Raw genomic sequence first — 20,198 nt, 5'->3', positions numbered from 1 at the left:
TTGGATTTTTATACCATAAAGAATTGAAAAATTGTCAAATACTTGTGAATTGTTCGTGGCTAGTCTGACGCCGCGTCAGACTAGCCACGAACAATTCACAAGTAATACAATTTTTCAATTCTTTATTGTATAAATTTCAACTCGTGTACGTGCGGTTGGGAATCCTTCTGCGATAGAGGGCCAGACTGCCAACATCTTGAATTTGCGAACGGGACTTTGAGCGCGATTCTCAACGAGTTTGCCTACAAATTCTAAAGGTCTCTAAAGAGTCTCTTGGCCGAGACGAAACGCCGCGTCAGACTAGCCACAAACAATTCACAAGTATTTTTGTATTTCCTTGGATTAATAATACTGAAAAATACTGCATTGATCAGGGCCCAGTTGTTCAAAGCCTGATTAAGCTAATCCTGGGTTAGTGTGACCTTTGGGTCCAGTTTAATCACTTATTGAAGAAAATTCTTCCAAGGATTTTTGTTCTTTAGTTTTGATGGAAACCTTAGTCAAGCGGGCCCAGAGCCCCTTTGAATTATCAATTGAAAGCGAACCTCAGCTGTAAGGTAGCGTACAATGTTGGAGTTGAGGAGATCAGCTGTTGAAATGCAAAGCACGTGTTAATTGGGACTTAATTATCAGAGCCAAAAAAGACAGAATAAACAAACCCCTGTTCTGTTGAAATTACATATCCTTTTTTCTATTAATGTTCACTTGACAGTGCCATGCTAAGTTTGAGACATGCGAGGATAGTGGAAATTATCATCTGGAAGTGCTGCGATAGTGCTGAGCATTACATTTTCTTACAGCAGTGTTTTCAATTGGTTTGATAAGGTTTTGTTTTTCACGTGACCCTTTTTAAGGTGCCTTACACTCTCCATTTAAGATATTTCTTATGATAATACTGTCTTTACTTTTATGTCAGTCATCATAAGACCAATCGATAGCGCCCTTGTTGAATAATCAGGTGTCTTGAACAGAGTTCAGGTTAGACCGGCCAAGCACTCACACGCACTCAGCCGTGAAAAACGCGCGCACAATAAACAACCTGCAGAAACACACAGAGCGTGAATAACCTTGACTGAACGATGAACGACAAGCCGTTGATAACCAAAACGTGAATCTAAATGCTATTCCTTTGAGAAGGGAAATTTAAAATGGCTGTGAAGTGATCATGAGGTATGGGATAAACCGAGCGGACTTGATACCCGCTGCGGTGCCGACATGCGAGTTTTATCAAAGGTAAGAGATTGGGGCCGATTATTGTGGTTTCAAATTGTATGAGTCCCGTATGCGTAGCACCCGTGAAACCAGTGAGAGAAGTTAAATTTAAGCCTATGTAAGTTCTAAAGTTAAGAGTACATTCCTCGAAATTTCCCCGCTGTGTCATCCCCTTGAAAGGAGGCTAGGATCAAGGAACTAGGACAGAGAAAAATCTTTGACCTGTGCCACAACATCAACGACGGTGCGTGATCGGACCCGCAAGTCGTTTGTTCAAATTCCGCCGACGAAGTGTAAGAATTTTTGCTTTTTCTTGCCAGGCTGAATTTCTTCTTAGAGTTTGTAACTTAGGGGAATTCCAACATATTTCTACCTTCGTTTTTGGTTCGAGTTAAGTTGCTTTGGCATCTGGAGTTCTTGACTCAATGCCCCACATAAATAGTAAAATACACCTCGAATAGTATTCCCCTTAGCCGTTCAACAATCGTTTGGAGCACTGTTAGAAGTTTAAGAGATTTTAAAAGAGATAACAAAAATGCATTTCAGGGATGACACTGTTGTAAGAAATAATATTTTCAGCGCTAATTACAAGCTTGGTGCCGGATTTTTGGTGTATGGGGGAATTAGGGAGCTAACTGGCCTCCAGATTATAGAGATAAAGAATAACCAAACTCTCACTTCCGGGCCGGCTCACGCTTAATATCCGAAGCCAGTTGACATTAAATTTCGGAAAACCATTATCAAATTATGACGGTCCTGAGAGGGGTGTACATCCTTTATATACATAGGCATTCACTTCGCCGTTGTACAACGGCGAGATTTTGATCGGTAATAGATAAGTTGTTTTTTACATATTGCAAAGTTGGCGACTTTTTACTCGTTCTGTATATTGAAACAATCGCATAATATGTGTTTGTCTGATCACCGTCTTGAGAGCTATTGTTTTTTTTTTCATATTGTTCCAACCAGTCAGCACGAACGCTGTTAAAAAAGGTTAAAATAAACATTATTAACATTTCATTTCACGGTACTTGGATTTGGGCAAACTTTCACCAACAAGCTCTTTAGCATGGGTGGGTAATCAAATGGCCGGTTACGCAAGTGAAAATATTTCCTAATTTTATAAGTACTAACATGGTACTTATATCATGGGTGACAAATTACGTTCACAGTCGTGAGGTTTTTACTTGTTTATTGTATCGAGAAACGTTGCCATAACAAGTTTGAAATTTCACATGTGAAATATAAAATATAAAAGCGACAGCCCATAGCCGTTCGAAAGATTATTTTTGTTTTCTGTTGTTTTTTTTTTCTTTAGAATTTCACTACCCTACAAAAGTCAACACCAACCTTAAGGGGGCAATTCACCTAAACGCCACTTTTCCGCCGCTTGACATGGCTTTAATGGAAATATCTCATTCACGTTTCAAGCAATCCAAAAACCCTATCATTATCCCGTGAATCTGTGTTGTGGGGTATTTTGTGAATTTTTGGGTGATTTTTGGGTATATTTGGGAGGAGTAGTTTTTTAAGAAGGATTAGTTAAATCAAGAGAAATAAGAAATATTGAAGATTTAGTGAAGTTTTAAAATTAGAATTTGTAGTTAATAATTAATGGACGGACACCAAGTTAGTCCACTAACAACCTGGGGTGCTCTTGCGTGGGTATCAACTGTCTGTTAGTGTTCCAAAAATCATTTTCTTTCTTCTATCCATTCTTAAAACCTCTTTAAATTTCATTCAAATTTAGGTAAATTGCCCCCTTAACGAAAGCTGTCATTATTCGTCGTTCTTGTGTTCGTCCGTGTACATGTTCATAATCAGGATTATCTTCACAGACTGATTAACATAATTTTCTTTTGTCCAGTGCAGGTGTAGGACAGTCAGATCTCCATTTCCTCTTCTATTGGGGATCATTTTTGCCTTGTTGCTTTTCTATTGGTTAACACCGGACAGCTTCATTCCCAACCAAAGATTTTCGTTGGATGAATATAGCAATGATATTACTTCGCGACATTTGGATGGTAAGAACGTTTCCATATGTCAATTAAATCAGCTTCATGTTTTAATCAAATGATCAACACAGACGGCTTTTCCAGATGTTTTAGCACCTGACCCAAAACGAATCGAAAAGACAAGTGTAACGTGACGAAGTGGCTAACTTACTGGTTGCTATCTGACTGACTCTGAACGAAAGACTGACTGTCTGAATGTCTGGCGGACTGACTGACAGGCTGACTGACTGACTGACTGTCTGAATGTTTGACTGACTGACTGACTGACTGGCTGACTGGCTGACTGACTAACTGACTGATTGACTGATTGACTGGCCGACTGACTGACTGTCTGACTGACTGACTGATAGACTGATTGACTGACTGACCGACTGACTGACTGACTGACTGACCGAATGAATGAATGAATGAATGAATGAATGAATGAATGAATGAATGAATGAATGAATGAATGAATGAATGAATGAATGACTGAATGACTGACTGACTGACAGACTACAGGCCAACTGGCTGTCTTATTAACGGACTAAATGGGGATGTTTCTTAAAGGAACTGTGGTGCTCCGTCGTCGGTTGTGGAGGGAAAACGTAGCTATTGGCGTTCGCCAATTTACGTTATCAACTTAGTTGATAAAAGGACTGGCTGTTTCACTGAGTAAGAAGGAAGAAAAGAGGAAAAAAGGAAGGGTGAGAGGAAAAATCAGAAAATGGACGTGATCATTGTGGGATTAGAGCCCAACCTACGCATGCCAAAAGATAAACTGCCATTTTTAAGCCTTCCTCCTTATAAGCCCACCCCCCCCCCCCCCCGGCCCCCGGTTTGTAGGCCCATTTACTTGTAAACCAAAAAATACATCCGATTATAAGCGCCCCGGATAAAAGACCCCCTCTAGTTTCGCCGATGTTGTTAGTTTTAGTTTTGTAACAAATATTGACGTTTTAAAGCCTAATTAAAAACCAGTAAATGAAAAACGTATTTCGATCAACACAGCTATAGCTCGTTTCGACACGATTCTTTATTCTGGTCATAATTCCCTTCCCCTCCCCCCCCCCCCCCGGATATAAACCCCTCCGTTCTGAGCCCATCTAAAACCCCTTTACGAAGATGTCAGGGCTTATAAGCGGCAGTTTACGATATCAATCATTGCCACCTTAAATATCATGGAATGTTTTATTACTACTAGTAGCCGTGAATGACAATTCCAGTGGAACCATCAACCATGATGTGCGCAAGAATTTGGTTTCAGTAGAGAAACAGAAAATAAACGTCTACCAAGGAAGGGCTCGATTGCATCTAATTATTCAGTTTCCGGTCCTGAACACTTCCGGTAGTCCAAAAAATAGCAGGCTGATTACGCGACAGGACGAGTTCACTTACTGCCTCCAAAGGAACTTAATCAGTCCTCACGTAAGTTAATTTATGCAGTCATCACTGTAAGTTTATTTATTCAGTACTCACGTAAGTTAATTTATTCAGTCCTCGCTTAAGTTAATTTATTTAGTCCTCGCTTAAGTTAATTTATTCAGTCCTCGCTTAAGTTAATTTATTTTGTCCTCACGTACGTTAATTTATTCTGTCCTCTTGTAAGTCTGTTGGGACGGGAAATAAAAGAGGTCAAATTTTAGTAGAGTCTAAATATAGTTATTTTCATAGGCATCCAAACTTCATGGTTCCCTAAATTTCTCCGTTCACCATCGTCCGATAGACCCTGATTATAACATTTTTCCCCAAAATAAATTTTATAGCAATACAGTATTACCGTTATAACGTTTTCCTTTACAGCTGAGAATTAAAGAGGCATTAAGGTGGCGTATTCCAGTTTAAAGTTGAATTTGAAATGTTTTACCGTGACCGAAAATATCTCCCCTCGCTACTGTTGGATCTAGTCGATTCTTAAGAGATTGTTAAGTCTGCCTCCCAAAGGTATCTAAAAATTTTAATGTAAATGCGCCCAGATTGTCTTTCAAAACCATGGCAAATGTGAAAACGTACGCGTAATTTTACTCTGGATAGATCCAAAGAGATCAGAGTATGACCAGGGAGTTTCTTCAACATGTTGCAATGCTCTATACATTCAGAGTGTTGTCTCTGGGTTTTTACGGACAACAGTCAAATTTACTCGTGCTTTGGGAGCGGTCTTGGGTTGTAATACCAGCTATTCCCGATCCGCGGTTTACGATCATGCGAGCGCTACTAGTTCTCAATTTGCAGTTGTATATTTCCGCAAAAAATTAAATCATTTATGTTGAGGAGACCACATGTATATTCTAACCATGCCATATAATTCTTATTTCCAGGTGCATGAAATCCACATTCTTTGCGAAAGCCATGAGGATCCTCCTTTTATCAAAGCTCTGAATTTGAGTATGGACTGGAAACTAGTCTTTCAAATCCTTGGTCGGCGCATGCGCTACAAAGATGCTTTTGAATACGCCTCGAATAACTTATTACTTAAAAACGCGATGATTATGAACGCAGACTGCTACGTCGGTAAAGGATTTGAATATCTTGATCAAGACATTTTAAACAAGAAAACAGTGTATGCATTGACAAGACATGAAACCCGGGAAAACGTTCGCCTCTGTAACGCGAAAGACTTTTGCGGCCCGAAGTCAAACTACATTGGTTCCCATGATGCTTGGCTGTTCAGGCTACTCGTCCCAGTTTCTCCTCAGTTGCTCAGCAATATTGACTATCGACCAAACATTGCTGGAATTGAGCGAGTTTTAATATTTAACTTAAGAAAATATGAGAGATTCAGAGTAAAGAATCCGTGTAAAATTTTGCACATTGTTCACCACCACTGCAACAGAAAGCGAAACAGAGGAGAACGACATATTCAAGGGAAACGAATTGATCACTATCTTAATATTACAAAACATAGCCGGGGAAGGATTGTGAATGCACCATTTTCTGGCTTGTGACTTGTATGTTTTATTTTCAAAGTTAATGTTGAAACTAAGGAATAAAAGATCTGGACAAGCAGTCACATGGGATATATCTGAAACGAATAGAATATCACCAATTTGCATGTCTGTAAAAGTTTAAAATAAAAACAATCGATAATATTGTTGACTGACGTTTCGATGACTCCAGGACACCATTTTCAAATTTTAAAAGTTGTAAAAGTTGAATTTTTTAAGTTTCACGTACCGTCTCAACCAAATCGTGTTTGGCCCTTGTAGAAGCGAAAACAAGAGAAAAAAGAAGAGAGACAGAGAGACAGACAGAGACAAAGAAAAACGTTCAGTCTCAACAAAAAGGGAAAATATTCAACGGTTCCAAGCGCGAACTAAAGAAAAAATGCAGGTAAAACACAATGGATTGGTTAGTTTTAGACAATCACACAACTCGGAACAAGTTTCAACTTTATCTTCATTTTCAAAATGTCTGACCAGTTGATGACAACCATTCTTCTAACTGTTATGCCATCTTCATCACAAACTCTTTTATTACCAATTTGTTATTAATTTCCTTAATATATACAATTAGATAGGCTATTGCATTGATATGTGTAATTAAATTTACAATACTGCTACAAGAGTTAAGGAATGTTTTTTCCTCTTTACTTTGCCCATTCACTTTCAATAGAATTTGCGAAGAAACAATTTTACGCCATGGCGAATTCCATATTTTTCTTATCTATAAGCATTACCAGCAGGCGTTCTGCAAATTGGATTTTTGATAAAAATATTGGTTCATATTTAAAGAGATTTTTCGTCTCATGGCTCTTCTTCATCTGTCCATTCCTCACGGAATTCTAACATTGAGCGAGTACGTCGGGATTCCAAAGACTTTTTTACGGAAAAAAAGTCTTTTAAAGCAGACATTGGTGGAGTAAGGTGTTCTGCAGAGGAGGTTGATGGGAAGCGCATTGTTGCATGAACAATACAGAGGGAGTAATCGATAAGCCTAAGGCAAGCCCAGAATCTCTTCGTCGAGAAGCCATCTTATGAGGCAGCTCTTGACAATGACTTCACCTGAAACTTTGCATACCACGCGTTCCGCGAGATCTCCGTCAGGTTTCTTTCTCGGAGACATTTTTCTTGAATGTTTGATTGAAACAACTTTTCGACTTCTTCTTTCCATCCATAGCTTTTTTTTGCCTTGAAGTCTTTGTTTGTCTATATTCCCTTGTTTCTCTTCCACCTTTAACCGTTGTTCGGTCAAATAAACGTTGTTTAGCCGTAGGGGTTCTTCCCCGTCTCTTGTCTCATACCGCGGCCTCGAGCCAAAAGATACAACACGAGGTTCCTTATAGGCCTGGGAAAGAGTTTAAACTACGTCACGATCGTGCCACGTAAATGTCTGAGGTAGTTTCCAGGAGAATGAGGGCTCGGTTCTTTCTCTATGGTCCTGACGAGAAGTGAAAGGCGTGATGGGTACTATTCGATAGTACTCCTCGGGAGCTGGCTGGAGAGAGCTGGACAGGTTCGACCGCGGAAGAATGGGAACGTTCGCTGCGTCTTTCGTTGCCCTCTTGTTAATTCGCAGAAGATTCAATCCCAGATTCGTCTGTCGGAATTGGCGGTATTGAGCAGCGGTTTCTTTCCTTCCTTTCCAAGATGCTCCTTGTTCTTCCTCAGGCCCCTCGCGATGGTCATCAGGTGGCCCAGGACCGTAGAAGTAGAAATCGGATGATTTGACAAGGCTTCTTTTCGGCGATGCATAATTGTACCCCTCGGGACTGGAAGTTCCTGGTGAGAAGATGGATTCCCAGTACATTGCTGAGTCACTGGGTAGATGGGCCCCTTTGTATGACCCTGATCGCACCGCTCTGCGAGGTACATCCCACATTTTCTGAGAACTGACTTTCTTTGCCGGCTGCAAGAAAAATAAAGAAGATTGCTGAGATGGCGAGTCAAGGCTATAATATGCTCTGAATAATACATGATAAACTTCTTATTAACCCCAGTTGTTCGAGACAGAATTGGGAAATATTAAAGTGCTCCTAATCCTCAATTTTTTTTTCTCTTAAATAAATCTTTGCACCTGTTTGAAACATATTGCACCTGATTTAGCGCCTTTATCAACAAAATTTTGACTTTTTACAGGTGGTAATAGTTACAAAATCTAGCCATCATCTGTCCCATGACTGAGCAAGTAAAAGGCATGAGTCTATTCCTTACTCGACGTCACAAACTGATTTGCATTGTATTAAGTCTTTGTGAAAATGCATGCAAAGCAGTTTGTGACGTCGTGTAAGGAATAGACCCATGCCCCTTACTAGCTCGGTCATGGGACAAATGATGGCTACATTTCGTAACTTTTACAGCCTATAAAAAGTCAAGATTTGGTTGAAAAAAGGCACAAAAAGGCTCGATGCGTTTCGAACAGACGCAAAGATTTTTTTACGCGAAAAAAAATTTGGGGGTTAGGTGCACTTTAAAGCAGTGACTGTAGAAATTTCTTATTATTATTAATTAATTAATTTATTTATTTTTGTACGCAAACGCCTTTTTACTCGTTCATGGCTGCCACGACCTTTCAACAATAAAAGCCTGGAGCTAGTAGGTGATTAACCAGTGATGTAAAGGATGTTTAAGTCGGTAACTGGAAAACATACCGGAAATTACTTTGTGATAACGTCATGACCTCGCTGGGCGCTGGTATAAGGGGATCTAACTCACGCTTACTATTGAAAAAAATTCAATGTAGAAACAGTTCCTGTCTCCGAATTAAAGGTGGAAACGTAAGGATCAAAGTGTCCATATAAAGCACGAGGTATTCCCCTGTATAGTAGTTAGGTTCTCACTTAGCAATCAGGTAACCCAGTTAAAAACTGGGTGGCTTTCTTCGCATTGAATTATTCGATCTGTTTGTCAAAGCGTAATTTTCTTTCTGAAAACGGTAGACCAGAGTCTTAAATTCATACGTATGGCCGCCATTGTACGAAAATAACCTTTCAAATGATGATTAGCTTTGACGTCACACAGGTAGGGATTAGTGGGTCCCTGCCGTCGTGATATCCGCGCCGATAATGGATTTTGATTGCGCCGTTTTTGTTGAAGATAATCAGAACAATAGATCCCTTCTAGGAGAGAGCAGAATTTGATCCAGGTTTAATGAATAAATCAAATGATGATATGACGTCACACTGGAAGGGATGAGTGGGTCCCCTCCCTCTCGATTTACACGCCGATAATGGATTTTGATTGGGCCGTTTTTGTTGAAGACAATCAGGATAACAGATCCCTTCTAGGAGAGAGCAGAGTTTAATGCATAAATTAATTTGCAGATTTGAAGCGACGACGAAGAAAAAATTAAAAATACGAAAATACCTGAAACGCAATTTTAGACACGGCCTGCCCTGCGGGCATCCCGCGTAATAAATTAATATGTAGATTTGTGACTACGACAAAGAGTAGTATGCCCTCAGGGCATGCCGCGTGAAAAAGATACCTGACCGGGAACATGACACGGTCTGCCCTGTGGGCATCTCGCGTAATTAACGGCGTTTGGCAGCACATGGGATTCGATCGAAGATCACCTCTTGCTGAAAGGGAAGAAGAATTGCTCGAGATCATCCCTCGCTAACATTAAAACTTTCAGTTTCTCAGATTGCAAAAAAGGGGGCGAGCACGGGGTAAATACGCGTCGATTTGTAATTAATAAAGAGAATAATCAGGAATGACATCGCTACATACATGAAACGTTTCGGCCCTGTGGCGGTGACTTATGGAAAATTCGCTCGACTGAAGCAAAACAACAAAAAGCTTCTGATAACTGGCCTAGAACGTGCTGCATGACATCAGCCAAACTTAAAGTTCTATTTTAGTATAGTGACCAATGAATTGTGCACATGCGTGATCAATAATCCTCAATGGACAACTTGTAATTGATCTCGAGACAATAGTCGTCTTATTGTTGTTTTCACCTACTTCGAAGAAGAGTAGAAGAGTGCACAACACTAGACGCAGACGCCAAAATTATGGAAAAACGAATCGGTCCCTTTTCTTTGGCCTCTATAGCACCGATTTTGTCACTGCCTGTGGATAACTCCTCTGGCAATTTTTTTCCTATGCTGCGGTTCACCCGTGATTCACTGATGGACTTTTTGCGAGGCTCCAAACGAGTTGTACTTGGTTTTCTTTAATGACTCCACGACTGTCCACGTTCTTTTGGTACACATAACACAAAAGGCGCTTGTTTTATCACATAAATCAAAGTCGTTAAATTTACGACTGTAAATTACGTCATATTTACCAATTGCTGTTCGAGTAACCTATTTTCTCGAGCATATAAAGTTTTCTCTAAAATAGCGAGAAATTCTGCCGCAAATCTAAAAGACGCCGCTTTGTAAAAAAAACACAAACAAAAAAAGACCCTGAGTTTTTATTTTGGTCCGGCTGGGGTTTGAGTCCGCGAGCTCCGGCTCTACTAGACTCGATTTCCGCCGTCTCCCGGGTCCGGTCTGTGATCCTCCCCGGGGAGATGAGTGCGGGCTCATAACCGACTGAGCAAAAAACGCATTGGCCAGACGCCAAGTGCCCTACGGGAAAATAAAAACACCTGTTTTACCCGACCTCACAGGGTGGGGATCGGGCGATTAATTAAAAAGGATAAGATAAGATCTCACATTACAGTACATCTCAACTGACACTGATATTGACATTTATCGCTAAAATTAACTACGTTTGGCAGCACATGAGATGTGATCAACGATCACCTCTTGCTGAACGGGAAGAAGAATTTTTCAAGATCATCTCTCGCTGAAGTGAAAACTTTCAATTTCTCAGATTGCAAAAAGGAGGTAAGGAGTGAGTAAATTATTTGCAATAAAAAGGGGGAGATAATACTAATAGAATATCATCGCTTCATACATGAAACCTGTCCGCGAAGGGGCGGTATGTGATCGAAGTCGCTTGAAAGCAAAACAAACTTACGAAAGGCTTCTGGCAACTAGCCTAGAACCTTCTGCATGAGATCAGCCAAGGTTAAACTGCTATTTTGGTTTTAGTTACCAATGAATTGTGCCCACGCGTGATCAGTGATACTCAATGATTTCGAGACAACAGTCGTCTCATTGTTGTATTCACCTACTTCGAAGAAGAGTAGAGGAATGCACAACGCTAAACACAGACGCCAAAATTATGGAGAAAGGAATCGGTCCCATTTCTTTGGCCACTATAGCACTCTTTTTGTCACTGTCTGTGGATACGTCCTCTGGCAATTTTTTCTCCATGCTGGAGTTCACTTTTGATTCAGTGGTGGACTTTTCACGAGGCTCCGAACGAGTTGTGAATATCCCCACGCCTAAGAAAACGATGAGAACGGTCTGGGAAGAAACGCCAATCGGTAAGCGAGGATCACGACAAGGATCAAAATCAAAAAGACCCCCCGGCCGAAAAGGATCAAAATCAAAAAGACCCTCCGGGGGAATAATTTCCTGCTATTCCATTGCCAGGGGGCCAGACTATAAGTGTCCACCAGTTACTGAAACAGTCACCACATACAAGAATAAGCGCAGGGTTTATCCACCGCGTTCTTCTCCATCAAACAAGTTCCTGCAAGTAGCCGACGATATTAACCGAGCTGCAGTGAATGCCTACGCTTCAGGCATCCGTTATAGCAATCGTACTCTGGCTAAACTGAAAGTGCTTGTTGAGAGAGCTGTGCGGAACAAGAGTTATAAATACGCTCGACAGGTAAGCCAATGCTCTTATTATTACTAACTGGTCATTTTGTTAATGCGTACACATACACTCTGACTTTTCTTTTTAGAAGAATATTGTTTTTTCGGAATATTCTGAATATTCTTATTTTTCTGCCGATGTTAGGCTGAAAATATCCTTGTGAATATTCTTAGATTATAGCTATCGAACTGTCATTAGCATCGACCATTTGGCTAGTGCATGTTTTTATCGTTTTATTGGCAAGTTTTGCTGTTTAGAGAAAGGAAAAATTTTTACACGGTTTAGTTAAAAACATATAATTGTATTGAATTTACTAATTTTCAACACGCAAAATTAGATTCTTTTCAAAATCTTAGCCTCGGATTTATTCTTAAAATATTCTTAAAATTTCGCAAATTTCAGCCTCGATATTCTTATAAAATGAATTTTTATAAAAAGAAAAGAGTGTAGTGAACTTCAATCGCTGTTCTGTACGCAACTTATGCGCCTACGAAAAGAAAGCCTAAAATATTAATTAAGGCTGGAACGGGATTTGAACCAATTTAGACGTGGTCACTTTGTAAATTCGTAAACATGATATTACGAATTCCCGAAATAACCATCCCAATATAGCATATGTTAAGTAGTTTAAAATTCTACTCGAAGACATTAAGCTTTCAGCTGCTTTCCAATTCGAGTGAAAATAAAGACGACCTTTTGAGTGCTGAACAACTTCGGAAAGTGAAAAGGAAGTATAAGTTTCAAGTCTTTCAAGTCACCATGGTCTCTTCTCACATTTTGCGTTAAAATTTTGCCTTTTTTAAGGTCAAGTCCACGCGTTACTCTCCCCAGCGCGCGTCCTACAATCTCTGTTTGTTTGCAAGGGCCCGTTTAAACGGTTTCAACATTTGCCCAGTAATCGTTTAACAAAAGTTGAAGGGATGTCGGGCAAATGTTGGATGAACGGAGTGTTCAAGCGGTTTCAACGCCATTGAACATTTTCAAGAACAAAGAAAATGTTGAACCATTTTCAATTTGATTCAACACACCTTCAACAAGCTTTCAGCAATGTTCTGAACGACAAGTTCAAATGACGTCCCCGACATTTGGTTCAACAACTGTGTTAAACGCATGTTGAAGCAAATGTTGAAACCGTTTAAACGGACCTTAAAAAGTATTTATATCATTAAGTAAACATTATTGCTTTTAGGTTTTAGGGCAGATCATATATTTGCTCAAGAACAAGCCAATGCTACCTAGCCGCAAGAAAAGGGATTCTCGGGGAGAAGGAAGTACATTTATGGAGGGACTTCGTCGAAGTCTTGGCAACGAAACGTTTGATAGTTTCATGGGTGTTCATGGGGGAGTGTCGCTAATATTTGTTATAGACGATACTGCTAGCATGAGCGAGGAGATCCAGGCAGCAAAGGACATTGCAATTAAAATTATAAGAAAAGCGCGTCGTAATCCCATCTCTAATTACATCCTTTCACCTTTCAATGACCCGTACCCGGCTGGTAAGTATTCTAAGAAATCTAAACTGCAAAACAATATGCATGTTATTTTCCCTCTTCCTCAGTCTCTTTTGAGCTACAAGGATAGCTAGAGAAGCAAATCACAAGAGCGCAAACTCGCGCATGTTTTCTTGTTGTTTTCTTTGTTTGTTTGGTTTTGTTTTGTTCCCAGTTAGCGGGAATGTATCAATTGGACAGCTGAGATCGATCCAACACATGGTGATAAATGACGACAACAAACTATACCAAAATTGGCAAGAACAAGTAAACGGTTGACTATAAAAATAAGCGAAAAAACGGAACGACGTTCCGGTGTCATCCTGGCACCGTTATTAAGTGAAGAATGCAACAGAAAAAATAATAATTTCTTCATAATGTAAAGGTGTGAAATAGAACAAGCCGCAAACGGAGGGTTAAATTAGAATTTCAAAAGCCAAAACATTTTTAAAACGGGACATCAAAATTTAAGGTAATCTTAGACCAGAAATAATGTAATTTTCGCAAAAATACGACGCTTCAATCACCACATCATCGTTCAACGGTTCCATCATTCAAATGTGTATCCTAGAATTTTGCTGACTGACCGCCGGTGTGAGGTGTCAAAACGACCGACTGCTCCAGGTGCTGTTACTAAAGAGAAAAGGAAGTTGTCTCAATTTTTGACCATTTGAAGGCCCCAGAACATGGTGCCCTATCAGGACAAAGGTGTTTGTGAGATATTTAGAACTTTTCGGGAGATTACACCGAATAGATTCCCTGGCAAAAAAAATCTGTTAAGCCAGGTTAAGTCTGGTTCAACCAGGTTTACCAGGCTTTTGGTTTGAAATCAAGTCTGGTTACGAGTCTGGTAACATGTGCATATGATCAAAAGCGCCTAAAGAGTTAACTAAATGGCTGGCAAAGCTGGGTTTTGGCATACGAGCTAGAACCTGAAAAGCCAGGTAACCTTGCTTTAACCAGGCTTTCAGGCTAAGGAAAGTGTGTTAAAGAAAACCGTACCTTTAAAAAGCCGACTGGTCAGTTCCCAGACGTCCAGGGTATTCTAGGTGATGTCTTGTAATTATTGTATCTAACAGTGGATGTGTTTGTTTATCACACAGATGAATCTAGAGTGATAACCAAATCAGAAACAGAAACCGAAGGATTCATAGCAGCTATCAACGAGCTTAAGGCCCACGAAGGGGGTGACTGTCCGGAGTACACTTTTAAGGGCATGGCGGAAGCAATGGACCAGTTCATTGAACTGCAATCCCCCATGTACGTGGTCACTGACGCGGGTCCAAAAGATGATAGAGAGGAAAACATCGCTAACGTGCTTGATGCTGCTGAATACAACGATATGTCTATCAACTTCTTTACATCAGGTAATGTTTCACATAACTTGGGCAATAGCTAACTGGGTGACCGTGCCAAATGCTCTCTACGTTTTTTAAAGCGCCGAGGATGAGGGTACAACCTATCATGGCAATTTGCTTTGCATGTTTTCAAGCGCGCTGAGAAATTTGTTATATTTTTTAACCAGCACCATCATGATATAACCAACATGCATGAGATGCTATATGGTTCTAACAATACTGGTAATGAAATTGTACTTGAAACGTCTGTTGAGAGCTTTCCTCAAACATTTTATTTATCTATGATAATATACCTAACCATGCCTTATCAATAACGCCAACTAACGAAAACACCACCAACAAACAACAAAAGTCTTGCTCTCCAAGTTACATTTTCTGTCCATCACTTGTTCAGTGGAACACTGCACTGATACATCAGACGAGTTTCAAGGGACTGGGAAAATATGTTCGTTATAACATGGACTCGTTGACTCGGGTAGTGCTTGCGCAATATCCCGAGGCAGAGGCTCGTGATAAAGTGCTTGCCAATCATCCAGATTGAATTGGAATTTGGAAATGTTGGTTTTTGGGGAGAGGGAAAAACCGGAGTACCCGAAGAAAAACCTCTCGGAGCTAGGACGAGAACTAAAAAAAAGCTCCACCCACATATAACGCCGAGTCCGGGAATTGAACCCGGGCCACATTGGTGGGAAGCAAGTGCTCTCACCACTGTGCCATTCCTGCTCCCTCTATATGGCGATGCGTACAGGAGAGAGAAAGCTACTCAAGGGGTTCTTTGATTATACTAGGTCAATGTGACGGAAGCAATCTTCACCCAGCCTTCCGCAAACTCACAAAGGCTACTTCAGGTCAGGACTTACCAATAAAAGACCCGTCTGAGCTGCGGAAGCTGAACGGTTTGGTGGAAGGGGCGCTGGAGGGGGAGGCTGTTGTGAGCACTGGATCAACCATAGCAACAAAAAAGAAACGGAGTGTGGGTCCACCTGCAGACAGTCGATATAGAATTCCAGTTGATGATTCCATTGAAAAGATTTTTGTATTAGTTACTACCATGACGCAGAGAACAGGTTTGTGTTCTTTAGGTATTCCGTTGCGTTTCATAGCATTCAACTCCAATTCTACAACCATTTATTTGTTAAGCTATATATTTCCTGTTCAGTGATTTTATGACCTGTGATGCACATTTAGACGATCACTCTTCGTTGATCGGCTGCCTACAAAAATTATACTATAGTTTGTAAGGTCATTTCCATTGTTACATTATATAATCACCACTTTTCATTACAGTACAGTACAGTGGAGTAGAAGCATAGTATAGCACAGGCCAGTGCCCTGAGTACAGTACAGTTAGTCAGGGCCGTGGCCACGCCTTCACACAACTTTCGAGCCTCTGTAACCTGCCATCTCTTCGGTCCTCCTGTCTACTGACGTTTTGGTAACTGTCCTACACAATTTGCTTGTGAACATTTAACCATATTTGAGCCTCTTATGTCAAACACCTTTACAATGACCATATTTTTAACATTTCCCTTATCGTTATAGGGCAAGGTATCTCTTTAACGGATCCAGTCGGTCTTCTGGTGAGGTCCGGAAAAGTCAGTCTGTCTCGGATCACTGTCTACAAGATTGACCGGCCTAAGAAAGGAGTCTGGACCCTAAGAGTGTCAGGCACTAATGGTGTGCATAGTTTCTTTGCCAAGTCAATTGGCGTTACCAACGTCGATTTCCAGCATCACTTCTTAATCACAGTACCACGACGTAGGAGACAAACAGTTGAAGTCCCCATTTCAAGTCCAGTAATGGGTAAACTTAGGGCATTTATTACTAAACCATAAACCCTTTAAACTGTAAGATAAGAGAATTTTCGAACTTGTCCGAAGTCTTCACTGGAGGGCATTAAATAACAAGCAACAATACAGAAAGATAGTGTTCGTTGGTTGTCTTTCATTTGAATGGTCACACTTTAAGATTTCAGTCAACCTTAGACTCGAAAGTTAAAACCACCATCAGTAAAATCAACAGCACCACAATAGCTCAAGTACTGCTAATTAAGCTTTCATTTAAAGGGGAAGTGTCACCAGTTTTTAGTGTGCCTTTTAATAGCGTAAAAACATATTTGTATTGATCAGGATGTGAATGTTAAAATAATGGTTCAGTGTTGTTAACAATTGCCCTACAAGTATAGATAAGCTAGTATTTGTTATCCTTTGCTGCGGATGGCGCGGATGGAAAAGGATTACAACTTGAAAAACTTGGCCAATTTTTTCAAGTTCTTCCTGTGTATTTTGGAGAAATTGCTGAAAACAGGTTTATAGTTTGTTCTTCATTGAAGAAATCAGTTTATATTTTTCTCCCAATGCTTTACGAACAATTTCATGTTAGAGAAAAAGTTCTACGTTAAATATTTGAGTATTTTTCGTCAAAATACATCAAAATCTTCGTGACAGTGCCCGTTTAAATGAAAATCTGGGTGGCTCGTCTAGCTTCTCTTTGTAAAACGAAATATCTGGTCGCCACGGCCGGCCTCGGCTTTGGTCTAAAAATAAGGGCAAGGGAGGCGGGCCTCCCGATTCTCTCCCAAGATCCGCCAATGAGTGAAAAGACTACCTTGTCTTTCCTTTGGTGTCTGTAGTTTTTGAAGTTCGAATGTACTGTTCAACATTTTTGTATTTAACTGGTTTTCTCTGAGGCAAATTAAACAAACTAATTTTCACTTAACCATGCATTTCCTTTTTTTATCTTCGAAGGCAAATTGAACAATTTGGGTATCTTTTTGATCGGATCGGAGAAAGTGGTCACCAATACCTTACGACTACAGCTCATAACTACAGAAGGAAACCACATCAGTGACGTCACTCTACACCAGGTAGAACTCGGCTATTTCACCGCAAACATTACCCTTCCTACGTCTGTGCGAGAGTTTAAGCTGAAGTTGAAGGGAACCACTCGCGGTGGTTTTCCGTTTGAGAGAATTTCTCACCAAACCATTAAACCCACCACGGCTGTTCTGAGAAACAAGTACGCTAGTAATGATTACACCCTCCCTCTAGGCAGGATCACATTTGTCTATTTCCAGCTGTGCAACTTTGGCCACACTGAATATTTTAAAATCGTTTATGTACGTGATAAGATGGGATACGTCATCTCTCCAAAGCCTGGACCTCGTCTGAACCCTAAATTCGTCCCCAAAGATCGCTGTGTGAGGATCTCAGTTCAACTTGAGGCTACTCGTTCGAAGGATGTGGACAAGACGGATGTGCTATCGATTGCCATTAAGGGAGCGAGCACTGGTGTTCTTCTTTCACAGCGAGTGCCTTTGTTTGTTGTCTCTTAGTCACAGCCGAGACTCTGATCAGATCATGAAGATTTCAAATACTTTAACACTGCTCACTGTATACTTAATATAAAAGGTCAAGCCAGCGGATTTGCTCATGGGTGCTTAGCCACCATTTACAAAAATGTTTAAACAGAAGCTTCGTTAATGATTAAACTTTTGCTATAGCTGCGGGCCTTTTCTTCTGAATAGCCAAGTCCTTCTTCATAGACTCAACATCAATGCAAAGTTTCAAAAACATTAAAGCAGATCAACCTGACTAATTACAGGAATAATGTGCCCTTGTTAGCACTCAACTCAGCTAAAACTGCATTTTAACCTAGGAGTAATTAACCAATTTACACATAGATAAAGCATAACGAGTTCTTTGATGAGTTTTCTCAGACACTAACCGCCAGTATTTAGCCAAAGTTTTCTGAAGTATTATAACAGTTCAGTAATCTTCAGTATTTAGCCATTTTCTACAGTATTTGTATAACCTTCAGTATTTCGCCATTTATTAGCTTGTTTGACCATTATTCGCTTTTCAGTCTGCTATATGCTTATTACGCTTTATTATGAGCAAAGTTGTACCAAGTAATTTTTGTTTATTGGGCAATTTGTAGATCACTTAGTTGAATAGACCATTTCCGAGTTGCTGACTGAACTTCATTACGAAAGAGAAGCAAAATGCAAAGCTTTTCATATGAAAATCTGTTTGTTTGCACATGAATGAAAACAAATTCATTATAGAAACCTTGCTTTTACAATGAGGTTCAAAGCAACTCGGAAATGGTTTACTTCGGTCAACACAGTCTTAGCGAACTGTATTTTTGGCGGAAAAACAGCTGAACGGACCGCAAAGCCGCTCCAACATAAATAAATCTATTAAATCAACCTTGTTCTTCATACCTTTGCTGCATATACTAGGAGTTATCCTGCCTTATCGATTTTAGTTGTTGGGTATAGTATATGTAAAAGTACATAAAATTTAGTGCATCGAAAGTGTATCAAGAAGTTTTCAGTGTCACCGAAGAAGCCTTCAATTTGTGTACTCAGCTTAGAACGCTGAACCAGCTTTAAACCAATCAAACATCTCTGTAAGTTAAGGAAAATGTCTCAGTTGCTAATATCAGGAACTTTTTTTTTATTCATTTCGATATCCGAACTTCCTTAACTCAGTTTATCGCATTGAGTGACCCACAGGTAGCCCAAGCTCCCAAATATCAGCTGTGTTGTGTTACAAGGATTTGAATTGCTTAATAAAGGTTTTGTTTAAACTATATACAAGGATTCGTCCTTCTTTTTTCTGGAGGTATGGGCAGTTTTTATAAATCATGATCTGGGGGCCAGACGCTCAACGCATATGAAAGATGGCGCGCATGCTTCTTTGTCCCGTCTTCACCAGAGTATTAGTTTTTGTACAGCACCAAATTTCGATTTCATGTTAGACTAGTCTTGCAAAAGGATAGCTAAGAAAGGAAGAACAGGATACGTATATGGAGTTTTATGGGTTCGAGAATTCGCTTCCGCAGGGGGCAAACTTGACCAGGGAAATTTAAATTCTGTACCAGTGAGGGATAAAATTGAACAGGGTTTTTATTCTACAGAATTTATCAAAGGCCAGGGAAAAGAGTTTAAGAGCGACTTTCCACAAATATCGACCAAGTGGTGGCACAAGTCCAAAAAAATCGATTTTGTTCATATTTTTCTCATAGGTAGTCCCTAGTGAGAAACAAACTGAGCTGTAGTTAGTTTTTCCAAATACCGCTTCCTTTCGCGTAATTATGCGAAAAACGATTTTGTCTCATTTGAGCTCAAAGTCCGCTTTCGGCGGGATGGAATTTTCCTTAACTTTCGACGGGTCGCGTATCAATCCACAGACTGTTACTAACCTGCAAATGGCATTTATTGCTCTATTAGGTTTTCTTCTTCTGTTTCACGGAAAAACATTTAAAACCTAAGTTACTTTTACGTCCGAAATAGGTTTAGAAAAGCATGCTATAAATGCAAATTTTCAGCAACCACATTTTAGCACTAAAACATTGCCAATTTTACCCACGGGCGATAACTTAGATTTCCCTATAATGACTTTCTATGGCTTCACTGTATACCTATTGTCATAATATAAAAACAAAACTCTGGGTAAATGAAAATAAATGACCCGCTAGGCT

At 40.0% G+C, this 20,198-nt stretch overlaps 2 protein-coding genes and 1 long non-coding RNA gene across 8 annotated transcripts in view; 2 read left to right on the top strand and 1 right to left on the bottom strand.

Moving 5' to 3' along the window:
• Positions 1-20,198, bottom strand: part of LOC146478871 (uncharacterized) — a 221,721-nt gene that overhangs the window by 59,027 nt on the left and 142,496 nt on the right. The window lies entirely within an intron of this gene.
• On the top strand, positions 1,081-7,015 carry LOC146478889 (uncharacterized). 5 transcript variants are annotated; one of them, XM_085111541.1, is made up of 4 exons: positions 1,081-1,233; positions 3,085-3,236; positions 4,477-4,634; positions 5,525-7,015. In XM_085111541.1, the coding sequence occupies exons 1-4, from the start codon at positions 1,166-1,168 to the stop codon at positions 6,149-6,151; spliced, it is 1,005 nt and encodes a 334-aa protein (XP_084967667.1). In that variant the 5' UTR covers positions 1,081-1,165; the 3' UTR covers positions 6,152-7,015. The 5 variants fall into 5 exon arrangements, with proteins under 5 accessions (XP_084967667.1, XP_084967666.1, XP_084967664.1 ...); XM_085111540.1 differs by having other exon boundaries at positions 4,474-4,634; XM_085111538.1 differs by having other exon boundaries at positions 4,414-4,634.
• LOC146478888 (von Willebrand factor A domain-containing protein 7-like) lies at positions 11,238-19,250 on the top strand. Its single transcript, XM_085111616.1, has 6 exons — positions 11,238-11,875; positions 13,053-13,359; positions 14,457-14,720; positions 15,500-15,778; positions 16,254-16,514; positions 17,459-19,250. The coding sequence occupies exons 1-6, from the start codon at positions 11,321-11,323 to the stop codon at positions 18,043-18,045; spliced, it is 2,253 nt and encodes a 750-aa protein (XP_084967742.1). The 5' UTR covers positions 11,238-11,320; the 3' UTR covers positions 18,046-19,250.

Source organism: Pavona decussata, unplaced genomic scaffold (genome assembly GCF_977016875.1).
Source record: "Pavona decussata unplaced genomic scaffold, jaPavDecu1.1 SCAFFOLD_62, whole genome shotgun sequence".
NCBI lineage: Eukaryota > Metazoa > Cnidaria > Anthozoa > Scleractinia > Agariciidae > Pavona > Pavona decussata.
Note: the sequence above shows the minus strand (reverse complement) of the source record. Positions and strands in the feature narration are given on the sequence as shown.

Coding starts and splice junctions, on each gene's coding strand:
- LOC146478889 (XM_085111537.1), top strand. CDS start 1,166: ATGAGGTATGGGATAAACCGAGCGGACTTGATACCCGCTGCGGTGCCG. Junction 1,234..3,084: donor ACATGCGAGTTTTATCAAAG/GTAAGAGATTGG, acceptor TGTCCAGTGCAG/GTGTAGGACAGTCAGATCTC. Junction 3,237..4,410: donor TACTTCGCGACATTTGGATG/GTAAGAACGTTT, acceptor TATTACTACTAG/TAGCCGTGAATGACAATTCC.
- LOC146478888 (XM_085111616.1), top strand. CDS start 11,321: ATGGAGAAAGGAATCGGTCCCATTTCTTTGGCCACTATAGCACTCTTT. Junction 15,779..16,253: donor TACCATGACGCAGAGAACAG/GTTTGTGTTCTT, acceptor TTATCGTTATAG/GGCAAGGTATCTCTTTAACG. Junction 16,515..17,458: donor CATTTCAAGTCCAGTAATGG/GTAAACTTAGGG, acceptor TTATCTTCGAAG/GCAAATTGAACAATTTGGGT.